The sequence below is a fragment of the Mobula birostris genome, chromosome 4, assembly GCF_030028105.1.
Source record: "Mobula birostris isolate sMobBir1 chromosome 4, sMobBir1.hap1, whole genome shotgun sequence".
NCBI classification, from domain to species: Eukaryota; Metazoa; Chordata; class Chondrichthyes; order Myliobatiformes; family Myliobatidae; genus Mobula; species Mobula birostris.
Window position 1 is genome coordinate 174,438,494 of NC_092373.1, and position 14,572 is coordinate 174,453,065.

The following is a 14,572-nucleotide window of genomic DNA, read 5'->3' on the forward strand; positions in this document are numbered from 1 at the left end:
TCTCGACCATCCACACCATCAATGCCTCTCATCATCTTATACACCTCTATCAGGTCACCTCTCATTCTCTGTTGCTCCAAGGAGAAAGGGCCAAGTTCACTCAACTACATCCCTCATAGTTTTGTATACATCTATCAAGTCTCCCCTCATTCTCCTAAACTCGAGGGAATAAAGTCCAAACATATTCAACCTATCGATATCACTCAGGACCTCAAGTCCTGGCAACATCCTTGTAGTTTTGCTCTACACTCTTTCAATCTGCAATATCTTTGCTGCAGGTAGGGGGCCAGAATTCTGCATACAATACTCCAAATTAGGTTTCACCAACGTCTTACCCCAACTTTTGTACTTGCTACTTTGATATACGAAGGCCAACGTGCCAAGAGCCCTCTTTATGACTATCTACTTGTAATACCACTTTCAAGGAATGATGAAACTGTATTCCCAAATCCCTCTATTCTACCTTACTCCTGTGTCCTACCACTCACTGTCTAAGGCCTGCTTTGGTTTGTCCTCCCAAAGTATGATAACTGCATTAAATTCCATCTGCCATCTGCCGACAACATGAGAGAGGTCTGGAGTGGGATGAGGACCATCACTGGGTTCCGGCAAACTAGCAACAGAGGAGCTGAAGGCAGTGTGGACAAGGCCAATGAACTTAACCTGTTCTTTAACAGATTTGACATTGTGGCCCCTGCCCATCCCCCACATGATTCATCTGTTGTCAGCCCCCAACCAACACATATTCCACTCTCCCCTCCTACCCATCCTCACAGTCCCCCACCCTGCTCTCATGACTATACCCCTTCCCCACATGAAACCACCACAGTGGGCTTCACAGCTGAGCAGGTGAGAAGACAGTTGAAACGTCTTAACCCAAGCAAGGCTGCAGGCCCGGATGGTGTCAGTACCAGGGCGCTCAAAGCCTGTGCCCCTCAGCTATGTGGAGTACTTCGCCATGTCTTCAACCTGAGCCTTAGTCTCCAGAGGGTTCCTGTGCTGTGGAAGACGTCCCGCCTCGTCCCTGTGCCGAAGACGCCGTGCCCCAGCGGCCTCAATGACTACAGACCGGTGGCATTGACCTCCCACATCATGAAGACCCTAGACAGACTTGTTCTGGAGCTGCTCCGGCCTATGGTTAGGCCACACTTAGCTCCCCTCCAGTTCGCCTACCAGCCCCGACTAGGGGTTGAGGATGCCATCGTCTACCTGCTGAACCATGTCTACGCCCACCTGGACAAGCCAGCGAGCACTGTGAGGGTCATGTTTTTTGACTTCTCCAGTGCGTTCAACACCATCCGCCCTGCTCTGCTGGGGGAGAAGCTGACAGCAATGCAGGTGGATGCTTTCCTGGTGTCATGGATTCTTGATTACCTGACCGGCAGACCACAGTACGTGTGCTTGCAACACTGTGTGTCCAACAGAGTGATCAGCAGCACTGGGGCTCCACAGGGGACTGTCTTGTCTCTCTTTCTCTTCACCATTTACACCTCGGACTTCAACTACTGCACAGAGTCTTGTCATCTACAGAAGTTTTCTGATGGCTCTGCCACAGTTGGATGCATCAGCAAGGGAGATGAGGCTGAGTACAGGGCTACGGTAGGAAACTTTGTCACATGGTATGAGCAGAATTATCTGCAGCTTAATGTGAAAAAGACTAAGGAGCTGGTGGTAGACCTGAGGAGAGCTAAGGCACTGGTGACCCCTGTTTCCATCCAGGGGGTCAGTGCGGATATGGTGGAGGAATACAAATATCCGGGAATACGAATTGACAATAAACTGGACTGGTCAAAGAACACTGAGGCTGTCTACAAGAAGGGTCAGAGCTGTCTCTATTTCCTGAGGAGACTGAGGTCCTTTAACATCTGTCGGACGATGCTGAGGATGTTCTTCAAGTCTGTGGTGGCCAGTGCTTTCATGTTTGCTGTTGTGTGCTGGGGCAGCAGGCTGAGTGTAGCAGACACCAACAGAATCAACAAACTCATTCGTAAGGCCAGTGATGTTGTGGGGATGGAACTGGACTCTCTGATGGTGGTGTCTGAAAAGAGAATGCTGTCCAAGTTGCATGCCATCTTGGACAATGTATCCTATCCACTACATAATGTACTGGTTGGGCACAGGAGTACATTCAGCCAGAGACTCATTCCACCCAGATGCAACACTGAGCGTCATAGGAGGTCATTCTTGCCTGTGGCCATCAAACTTTACAACTCCTCCCTTGGAGGGTCAGACATCCTGAGCCAATAGGCTGGTCCTGGACTTATTTCCTGGCATAATTTACATTTTACTATTTAATTATTTATGGGCAAATGTAACGAAAACCAATTTCCCTTGGGATCAATAAAGTATGACTATGACTATTTGTCCTGCTGAAGGTGTCTTGGCCCAGAGCATTGACTGTACTCTTTTCCATGGGTGCTGCCTGGCCTACTGAGTTCCTCCAGCATTTTGTGTGTTGCTAGAATTTCCAGCGGATTTTCTTGTTTGCCATTTGTCAGCCCATTTTTCCTGCAGATCCTGATCCTGCTGCAAGCTTTAATAGTCTTCTGTGCTGTCTATTATGGCCCAATCCTGGTGCCATCCGCAAATTTGTTGATCCAATTTACTACATGGATGACAAACAAGAGCACTGATCCCTGCAACACACCAGTTGTTACATGCCTCCAGTCAGAAAAGCAACCATCTACTACCACTCTCTGGCTTTTCCCATGAAGCCAAAGTCTAATCCAAGTCTAATCTACCTCAGCCTGAATGCCAAGCGACTGAACCTTCTTAACTAAATTGCTATGCGGGACCTTGTCAAAACCCACGGTGACAACATCCACTAGCTGTCCTTCATGAATTTTTCTGGCAACTTCCTTAAAAACTTTATAAGATTGGTTAGACACAACGTACTATGCACAAAGCCATGTTGTCCATCCCTAATCAGTCCACCCAAATACTTACAGTATACATCCAGTGCCTTAGAATACCTTTCAATAACTTACCCACTACTGATGTCAGGCTCACCAGCCTATAATTTCCTGGCATACTTACAGCCTTTCTTAAACAACATGAGCTATTCTCCAATTCCAGTCCTCCAGCACCTCACCTGGTGCTAAGGACATTTTAAATATCTCTGCTAGGACCCCTACAATTTCTGCACTGGCCTCACACAAGATCTGGGGGAACTCCTTGGCAGGCCCTGGGGATTTATCAACCCTATTTGCCGCAAGACAACAAGCACCTCCTCTTCTGAATATGTGTACAGTCCATGACCTCACTGCTGTTTTGTGTCACTTCTATAGATTCTGTGTCTTTCTCCCGAGTAAATACAGGTGCAAAAAACCTACTTAAGATCTCCACCATATCTTTTGGCTCCACACACAGGTTACCACTCTATTGTGTCCCCTGCAATCCTTTTGTTATTGATATATTTATAGAAGCCATTGGGATTCTTCTTCATCTTGTCTGCTAGAGCAACCTCATGCCTTCTTTTAGCTCTCCAGATTTTCTTCGTCAATGTTCTCTTGCATTTCTTATACTCAAGTACCTCAGTTATTCCTTCCTGCCTATACCTGCTATTTACCTCCTTCTTCTTCTTAACCAGGCCTCAATATCTTTGGAAGCCAAGGTTCCCTAAATCTGTTATCCTTATCATCTATTTTGACAGAAACAGACAGTACAAACACTGTACTCTTGATATTTCACTTTTGAAGGCCTCACTTACCAAGCATACCTTTGCCTGAAAACAACCTGCCCCAATCCACACTTGCTAAATCCTACAGCATTGCTTTGATGACATTAACTGGAATGTCTTTCGTGATGAGGATGTCTCCGAGTTCACAGAAGGGGTCACGAGTTTCATCCAGAAGTGCGTCGAGGACCTTGCCCCCAAAAATCGGTCAGGGTCTATGCAACCAGAAACCCTGGGTCAATAGTTCTGTGCGCACTGCACTCATTGCGTGAGACAGAGCTTTCACCAACGGTAACCATCAGACACTCAAGGAATGCAGCTATGATCTATACAAAGTCATCAAGGCAGCGAAACAACAATATAGGGACAAGATCCAGACACAATTCTCCATCAACAACACACGCCGCTTATGGCAAGGTCTGCACACCATCGCAGACTTCAAAACTAAATGCAGTGGTGCTGCCATCATCGCTGCCTCTTTCCCAGATGAGCTAAATATTTCTTTCTTTCTTTTTTTTTATGCTTGGTTCAATGCCGCCAAAACTGAACCCCCAGGGAGATCCGCCGATGCGACCTGCACCTTGGTAATCTTTGAGGCTGAAGTATGCAGGCGTTTCCAACTAGTGAATGGCTGCAAGGCTTCAAGACTGGATGGCATCCCAGGGCGGGTACCCAGGATGTGCGCAGTACAGCTGGCTGGTGAGTTTGCAGACATTTTTAATCTCTCCCTCTCCCAGTATAGAGTGCCCTCCTGCTTCAAGACATCCACCATTGTCCCTGTACCTAAAAAGACCAAGGTAACATGTTTGAACAACTGGTGTCCTGTCACACTCACCTCAATAATAAGCAAATGCTCTGACAGGCTGGTCAAGGACTACATCTGCAGCATGCTACCACCCACAATAGACCCCCTACAATTCACATACTGACACAACCGATCGACAGATGATTCCATAGCCATAGCTCTACACACCGTCCTTACACACCTGGAGAAGAAGGATGCTTATGTGAGAATGCTGTTCTTGGACTACAGTTCAGCATTCAACACCATAATTCCCTCCAGGCTTGACAGGAAGCTCAGAGACGTCAGCCTCCACCCTGCCTTGTGCAGCTGGATCCTGGACTTCCTGTTAGATTGCCAGCAGGTGGTAAGTGGGCTCCCTCACCTCTGCCCCTCTGGTCCTCAACACAAGAAGCCCCCAGAGCTGTGTCCTAAGCCCCCTCCTCTTTTCTCTGTACACCCACAACTCTAATCTGCTAATTAAATTTGCAGATGATACTACATTGATTGGCCTTATCTCAAATAATAACGAGGCAGCCTACAGAGAAGAAGACATCACTGATACACAGTGGTGTCAAGAAAACAACCTCTATCTCAATGTCACAAAAACACAGGAGGTAGTTGTGGGCTACAAGAGGAACGGAGACAGGCACACCCCTATTAACATCGATGGATCTGGGGCTGAGAGGGTGAACAGCTTTAAGTTCCTCAGTATACACATCACCGAGGATCTCACTTGGTCTGTACATACCGGCTGTGTGGTGAAAAAAGCACAACAGCACCTCTTTTACCCCAGATAGTTGAATAAATTCGGCATGAGTTCCAAATCATGAGGACTTTCTACAGGGGCACGATTGAGCGCATCCTGACTGGCTGTATCACCGTCTGATATGGGATCCGTACTTCCCTCAATCACAGGGCTCTGCAGAGAATGGTGTGGATAGCCCAGCACATCTGTGGATGTGAGCTTCCCAATATTCAGGACATTTACAGCAACAGGTGTGTAAAAAAGGCCCGAAGGATCAATGGGGACACAAGTCACCCCAACCACAAACTGTTCCAGCTGCTACCATCCGGGAAACGGTACTGCAGCATTAAAGCCAGGACCAACAGGCTCCGGGACAGCTTTTTCCACTAGGCCATTCGACTGATTAATTCATGCTGACACAATTGCACTTCTAAGTTATATTGACTGTTCTGTTGTATATCTTACTGTACATATTGTTACAAGTTACAATAATTTGCACATTCAGACGAGACGTAATGTAAAGATTTTTACTCATGAAGGATGTAAGAAATGAAATCAATTCAATTCTGCTACCATCAAAATTGAGTTTTCTGTAATTTAGAATCTCAACACAAGGATCATCCCTATCCTTTTCAATAATTATATTGAAACTAATGGCATTATGATCACTAGATGCAAAGTGTTCCCCTACACAAATGTCTGTCACCTGCCCAGTCTCATTCCCTAAAAGGGGATCTATTATTGCACTACATCTATTTGCGACCTCTAAATACCGATTAAAGAAACTTTCCTCCACACATTTTATAAACTCTATCCCATCCAGCCCTTTTACAGTATGGGAGTCCCAATCAATATGGCAAGTTAAAATCACCTATTATCACAACCTTATGTTTCTTGCAAAAGTCTGCAATCTCTCCACAAGTTTGCTCCTTTAGATCCCACTGACTATTGGGTGGTCTATAATACAATGCTATGAACGTGGTCATCCCTTTCTTATTCCTCAATTCCACCCATATAGCCTCAGTAAACAAGCTCTCCAGTCTGTCCTGTCTGAGCACTGCCATGACATTTTCCCTGACTGATAATGTCACCACTCTCCCTTTAATCCCTCCTGCACTATCACATCCAAAACAATAGAACCAGGTAAGATTGAGCTGCCAGTCCTGTGCCTCCTGCAACCAAGATTCACTAACGGCTACAATGTCATAATTGTGCATGTTGATGCTTCCCTGAGCTTATCTCCCTTTCTTACAATACTACTTGCATTTAAATATACACAACTCAGAACATTTCTCCAACCATTCTCAACCTTTTGATTTCTGACTTTTACAAAGGCTTAACATCTTTCTCCACAACTGTCAGTTCTGGTGCTCTGTTTTCCATCCTTCTGCAACTCTAGCTTTAACCCTCTCACACAGCACTAGCAAACCTTCCCGCAAGGATGTTAGTCCCTCAGTTCAGTTGCAAACCACCCCACCTGTACGGGTTCCATGTCCTCGGGAAGAGAGCCCAATGATCCAAAAATATGAAGCTTCCTTCCTGCACTATCTCCTTAATTATGTGGTTAACTGTAACGTCTTCCTTTTACTGGCCTCACTAGCACATGGCACAGGTAGCAATCCTGAGATCACAACTGTGAAGGTCCTATCCTTTAACTTAGCACCTAATTCTCTGAACTCACTTTGCAGGACCTCGTCACCATACCTACCTGTGCATTGGTACCAATATGGACCATGACCTCTGGCTGCCCACCATCCCACTTAAAAATAATCTGGACTTGATCCAAAATAACTCTGACCCTGGCACCCAGGAGGTAATATACCATCTAGGAATCGCTTTCTCGTCCACAGAACTTCCTGTCTGTTCCTCTATTTAATCGCCTATCATTACAGCTCTTCTCTTGTCCCCCTCTTCCCTTCTGAGCCACAGAGCCAGACTCGGTGCCAGAGGACTAACTGCTGTGGTTCTCCTCCGCTAGGTTATTCTACACCCCCCCCCCCCCCACCATATCCAAGGTGGTTTTACTGTTATTGAGACAGCCACAAGGGTACTCTGCACTGGCTGCCTATCGTCTTTCCTCTTTCTGACCCATCTACATGTAGCTTGCACTTCGGGTGTAACTACCTCCCTGTACGACCTGTCGATCAACCCCCCCCCCGCCCCGCCCCCAACCTCCTGAATGATCTTGAGTTCATCCAGCTCCCAGCTCCCATTCCTTAATATGGTCTGTCGTCAGGGACACTGGAGGACACTGCTTTCCCACATTGCACAAGAACAGCATTCCACTATCCTGTTCTCCACTGCTCTTGATCTCATGTTTTCTCGGTCTTGGGGCACTTTATTACAGTGTTGGTAACATACAGTAAAGGAAAATTATCCAGACAACGTAAAATAAAGAAAAATTATCCAGTATTTGCATTCCTTACAGGAATATCATGCATTTGATCAGGTCTAACCCCTGTGAACCTCACACCCAATAAAGGACATCTGAAAGTGGAGTCACTGTTGTAATGTAGAAAATATGGTTCAGTAGGATCATACAGTAAGAGTTCCAATTAATAAAGAACAGTTGTTTTTCATTGTGCAAATCTCAGCTCACTGCTGTATCTAAACTACACCCCCTCTCAGCTGCTGACAGGCACCATCACCCAGTTAAGCAATGTCACAACTCTGAAAATCTCAATGCCATTTTCACATGTTTCCAAGCCTTCACCCTTCCAACCTTTGCTCCTAACACACAACTCTCTGGGATCTTTGTATTCCCCCAACTCTGTCCCAGGATCATACTCAAATCCAACTATTCCTTCAGCTGCCTGGCCCACAGACACTGGAACTCTCCTCCTAATCCTTTCCACCCATGTACATCCCTAATTTAGCAGTCTTTGTTTATGTATAGTTTTTCATAAATTCTGTTATATTTCTTTATTTTACTGTAAATGTCTGCAAAAAATAAATTTCAAGATAATATATGGTAATATATACTTACCTTGCTAATTAATTTACTTTGACTGTAAGATACTCCTTCCAACCCACTAGATGTTGGGTTATCTGACCTCATATTCGATCCTGGTCAAATTGTTTAATAACCTCTCACAGAGCATTTCAGTGTTTTCTCCACCCCCCTCTTGGGATGAGTGCAAAATCATTGATTTTGCAAGTTCACTACTTTCCTAAATAACTTGTACTTCACCAACCTGCTGCAGTCTTGGGGGAGACTCATGGCTGCAGCATAAAGTGCACCAGTGCCTCCAATTCATCAGGAGGCGAAAGAAACTTGGTGTGTCTCCTTTCACCATGACCAAAGCATCCTATCCTGAAGAATCATGCTTGGTATGGCAACTGCTCTGCCTAAGAATGCAGGAAACTGCAGACAGTTGTGGACACAGCTCAGCCTCCTCTCCATGAACTCTGTTTACACACCTGATGAAGCAGCCAACATACTCCACCCAACCCAGACATTATCTTTTCTTCCCTCTCTCACTAGACAGAAGATACAAAAGCTTGAAAATATGAATTATCAGGCTCAAGGACAGCATCTACCCCACCGTTAAAAGACCATTGAACATTCCACTAATATAATAAAACGGATCACACTTGAATCCAACTATGTCTTCAGCTGTCTGGTCCACAGACACAGGCATTCTCTTCTCACTCTCTCTACCTCTGTAAGACACTCCTTTCAACAATCAACCTCGTTATGACCTTGCACCTCATTGTCTGCCTGCGCTGCACTTTCTTTGCAACTAACGTTTTATACTTTATACTTTATTGTCGCCAAACAATTGATACTAGAATGTAAATCATCACAGCGATATTTGATTCTGCACTTCCTGCTCCCTGGATTACAAATCGATAGTAAATATTAAAAATTTAAATTATAAATCATAAATAGAAAATAGAAAAATGGAACGTAAGGTAGTGCAAAAAAACCGAGAGGCAGGGCTGGATATTTGGAGGGTACGGCCCAGATCCGGGTCAGGATCCGTTCAGCAGTCTTATCACAGTTGGAAAGAAGCTGTTCCCAAATCTAGCCGTACGAGTCTTCAAGCTCCTGAGCCTTCTCCCGGAGGGAAGAGGGGCGAAAAGTGTGTTGGCTGGGTGGGTCGTGTCCTTGATTATCCTGGCAGCACTGCTCCGACAGCGTGCGGTGTAAAGTGAGTCCAAGGACGGAAGATTGGTTTGTGTGATGTGCTGCGCCGTGTTCACGATCTTCTGCAGCTTTTTCCAGTCTTGGACAGGACAACTTCCATACCAGGTTGTGGTGCACCCTAGAAGAATGCTTTCTACAGTGCATCTATAAAAATTAGTGAGTGTTTCAGGGGACAGACCGAATTTCTTTAGTTTACTCAGGAAGTAAAGGCGCTGGTGGGCCTTCTTGGCAGTGAACTCTGCTTGGTTGGACCAAGTCAGGTCACTTGTGATATTGACCCCGAGGAACTTAAAGCTTTTGACCTGTTCCACTTGCGCACCACTGATGTAAATTGGGTCGTGCGGTCCGCTACTCCTTCTGAAGTCAACAACCAATTCCTTCGTCTTGCTGACATTGAGGGATAGGTTATTGTGCATTCTGTTATTACTTCTCCCTTGTACACCTTAGTGTACTGATGTGATGAAGTTATCTGTGTGATGGCACATGTGACAATAATTAACCAATTACCAAGACTTGTATTGTAAGAAATAAACATTGAGTGTACTCCCATGCAGAGTTAATACTCGCTTTAATACATTAAACCACAGTTCTACCATTCTTAACCAATGCCTGAGCACGACTTTCTACAGCGACCTCCAAACAATAAAATATTTGACATCATGGACCTATTCTGCCACTCCACTTCTTTGTAGTTAATGTCCTTTTCATTCCATTTACCTTGGCATAGATACATTTTACCTAATAAAAAACACCTACTCCCATAAAACCAACAGCTGAGGTGAAATGTTCTAGATTCCCGCTTGTTTTTAAGGTTCTCTTTGTCAACCCACTCGATTCCTTTCATCATTTTGACTGAATATCACATGATCTTCTGATTTCAGGACTAAACCATCTCAACGGCTTGTGAAATTCACCACAGCACACAAGTAATATCTGTGTAGCATTTTATTGTACACATGCTCTACCAGTTCAGCTTTCTTACCTGTGCAATTTACCTGCTGCCTTTGTCCACATAAATACTTTTCTCCATGCATTGCGCTGGTAGAATTCATATCAGCAGCTGACTGGTTACACCAGGCAAAACCTAGGAAAGAGAATGTCTTTAAATTTACAGATCCAAAAGCAAATGTACTCATTTACATAACAGTCATAGGGCAATACAATAAAGATACAGGCACTTCAGCCCAACCAGTCCATCCCAACTCCATTGTTCACAAAGCTAGTCCCAATTCCTGCATTCAGTCCATTTCCTCAAAGCAACACCACTCCAAATAATTAACAAAGTGCTTCTTACATAACACAATTGTACCTGTCCCAACAACTTCCTCTGCCACCCTCTTCATGAAGGAATTGCCTCTCAGGTCCCTTTTAAATCTTTCCCTTCTCACCCTAAAACTATGTCCCCTAGGTTTGGATTCCCTACACTGGGAAAAAGATTGTTTGCATCCAACTTATCTATACCTCTCATAATTTCAAACACCATTATGTTCATCCCCCATTCTCCCATGTTTCAAGGAATAAAGACCTAATCTGATCAACCTCTCCTTATAACTCATGCAATTTAATCCTGGCAACGTCATTGTAAATCTTCTCTACACTCTTTCCAATTTAACTATGTCTTTCCTATGTGTCCCAGTAAATGCCAACTCTCACCCCCACCAAGTTTTCTTCAACTCCTCTCTCTTCCAGCAGCACCCTTACCTCTAGTATCCAGTACTGCTCTGTAGAGGGTTCAGTGGGTGTGTGATTGAGTATCACACCAGCCATAGGTTTCCCAAAGGCAGATCAGATTAAAAGTGGCACCCCAAAGCTCAAGCAACATGCACAAATAAATAACAAAATTATCTCCAGCATTAATCCACAAACATACAGATGAATTAATCTGTTCCCACGTCGAGTTAACACACACGGCAATAGTTTCTAATGATGAAATAGTAAAATCCATCAGTCCAAACTTGCACAATCAAGCCAGTGATGAGAGTCGGATACAGAGAACTGCTGACTTGTTACCAGTAAGTGATTAAAGTGATGTGGCCAGGAAAGTAAAAATGTTTAGACAGCTTACAGGAGTTCTGCACATTCCCAGATAAAGATGCCAGTTCTATTAATCCTTGATGGAAATGGAATGCCTCAAAGTGATCTGCAACCACTTTTAAAGTGCAGTCACCATTCTAACGAAAACAGAACAGATAATTTGTGCACAGGAACATTGTGTAAGCAGCAATGACCCAATAACACACTTTAGTAACACCGTATCAGAGCTAAACTATTGTCCAGGACTTCAAGAGAACTGTTGAGTTCTTTTGATTTTAAAAAAAAAAGCAGAAAGGGTTTTGGTTCAGCAGTTTGTTTGCAATATAGTGCAGTCATGTCTCACTGAAGCTTCAGCGCAGATTTTTGCGTTGAATGTTTTGCAGTGGAATTTAAAATAAAGATTTGTGATCATTCGCCACAGTTGACACTTCGTACAAATGAAAAATACTACAGATGCTGGAAATCTAAAGCAAAAAACAGAAATAGCTGGAAATACTCAGCAGGTCAGGTGTCCTCTACAGAAAGAGAAAACATTTCCAGGTTAAAATGGGTTATTTCAGATATTCAACATCTTTCAGGTTTTCTTTATTTTCGTTTTCTTGTTGAATTCACTGCCACTCCTGTTCCAGGGAATGCTGAACTTGAAGAAGCTCCAGACAGCTCTCCAATGAGATTTCTGTCTATTTCTTTTGCCTTTTTCATGCTCAGTGGTTTCTATTTCCTCATATTTTTGATACAATTACAGCACATGTTAGATCACAAGACACAGGAGCAGAATTAGGCCATATGGCCCATCAAGTCTGCTTCACTATTTGATCATGGCTGATTTATTTTCCCTCACAACTCTATTCTTCTGTATTCTCACCGTAATCTTTGACACTGTAGTGATATCACGTGCAATGATGTGCCAGTACATGATTGAACAGAGCACTGAGCATGCACGGGATTGCCAGAATGTTCCAGCACGTGGCTGGGTTAAGGCGTGTTTGTTTATTATGTAAGGGGGTTTCGTCTTTTACTGCGTAGGCTAATTAAAATGGCTTCTTTGTTATGTTATATTTGGGAATGCTTCTTTGTTATGTTAAATGCTGAGAAAGTCCTCCCGCTAGCAGTTTGTTGAATCGCGTTATCGATAAGATGTTATGAACCAACTGGGATAGTTGTTACGTTTTTGGTGTATCTGTAAGATTTGTATGCGTGGGGTTTTGGGGGGAGAAGGCGGGAGAGAGAGAGAGACAGAGGATGGACCAGGTGCTGTGATGTCCGCTAACAGGGTTGGACCCCAAGGAGAGTGTTCGGCAAGGAGACAGAGATGGACTCGTGTGGAGCGCCAGGTCAACCACCGTTGTTGGTCCTAGGCGGCCGGTCGAGGTGGTCTGAGGGGTCGCAGGGTGAAGAAGAGAGTCCTGAGCTCCAACTGTTTGTGCACGAAGAGATTGAACTTTGATAAGTGTGGCGCCTTTTATTTTCCTTTTATATTTTATTCTCTCTTAATTATATAGTTCCAGTCATATCTATAAACTGTATATCATTTAATCATATCTGGTGTACTGTCTGTTATTTGGGCAGGGTGGGGTACATCACACAGCATCCACACAAACTATTACCCAGTTTGGGGGGACCGAGGGCTGTTTCCCTAGACGACAGCGAGCCGAGCGACCCTGAGGGTGGCCGGGGGGCTACATTGTGGGGCCTTTCGTCCAGAATTGGATCTACTGGTACGCTGTGTGGTTGCCCTTTTTAAATCAGTAATGTGTGTCCCTGTGGGTTATTTGCTAGTTATTGCTGTATGCATGGTGGGTGAGGTCTTTGTTCGAGTTCAGACTAGCATTGACGAGCTGGAGGTGGAACTCGGCGCTGTCCATGCTGTTGGGAGAGAGAGGAAAGAGTGGTCTGATTCGGAGGTAGGGTCTGCGAATAAATGTTCTAGCTCTGGCAGGCTCCGCCTGGTACTTGGGATAGTGTCCACCCCAAGAGGGGCGGAGGCGTGCGAGACGAGGGCGGAGCGGATCTCTCAGTTGTTAGATGAGTGGCAGTGCTCGGTTGAGGGAGAGCGACAGGGATTGGTTGAAAGTTTAAGTAGGTGGGCTGGTGACGGTGTTAGAGCTGTCAGGTTCACTTACACCGTAGTGACAGCTGTCAGTTATTTGAACGAGGGGGGAAAGTTTTCAGTGTGTCTTCTCTGGCTAGGATGGAGGCTAAATTGCTTGCAGTGCCAGGGGGATCATTTCAGGGGATCAGCCCCTCCTTCAGTTGTTCAGCTGATCAGAGAGGTGTCAGGAAACTCAGTGGAGGCCCAGTGGGGGAACGGCTTGGGGTCTCTGGGGAAGCACGTTCCCAGCAATGTACCAATGAACTTCTGCAAGGAAAAGACCCTATTCCTGAAGGCTTGGAGGGACCACGTCCCAGGGTGTCGTTATGGATTGAGGAAAGTGACGCTAAAGCCATCCTCGACCCCGGGGCGCAGGTCAAGTTGTTGTACAGTTCATTTTACAACCAGTATCCGAAGCATTAACCCTTGACAACCCCAAGGGCACCAGAGATTTTAGGTACCAGTGCCAGTAGTTATCCAGAAGACGATGATTGGTTAATGACCCTGGAGTTCATGGGGGCATTGTCTGGGCACCCAGCATGTCGAGTTGCTTCTGAGGACGTGTGTAGCAGCCTTGAGCCAGTACCGAATTTAAGCGAGACCCAGCAGTGGTACAGCCTGGGGAAAGTAGCTGAGGGTGAGACCCTCTTAGTAGATGCTCCGAACTACCACGAGGGAGGGGAGTTGACCGCTGAAGACACCTCAGTGAGAGAGAGGTCGCGGCAACTGGACCCTGGCGCCGTGGAAGATGTAGGCAGTGGGTGTGTGGATTATGCAACGTGGTTTAATGTGCTAGATCTGAGGGGTGGATGTTGCCAGATCCCGAGGAGTGCGGCTGTTGAGCCGAAGGCGGCCGTTATTAGTTCCCTAGGATTCTTCTGAGCCAAAAAGATGCCCAAGGGCATATCCGGAGCCCCTGCATCCTTCCCGCGGGGCATGAGGAAGACCATGGGGGAAGTGAAGGTGTGTGGAGTTTTGACGTATGTGGATGACCGCCTAGAGCTTGGATTCGCCTGGGGGGACTATGAAGCGAGGCGAGTGGCTGAGCCTGGGCGACAGAAGCGAAGTGTCAAATGTGGAGGAGTTTTTGG

General features: G+C 45.4%; 1 protein-coding gene across 2 annotated transcripts in view; it reads right to left on the reverse strand.

Annotated features, from left to right (window-relative positions):
* LOC140196767 (probetacellulin-like) overlaps positions 1–14,572 on the reverse strand; it is a 57,331-nt gene that overhangs the window by 22,904 nt on the left and 19,855 nt on the right. For both annotated transcript variants that reach the window (XM_072256516.1, XM_072256514.1), the window contains exon 2: positions 10,338–10,439. In XM_072256516.1, the coding sequence (XP_072112617.1) occupies positions 10,338–10,439 (102 nt within the window). The remainder of the gene's footprint in view (positions 1–10,337; positions 10,440–14,572) is intronic.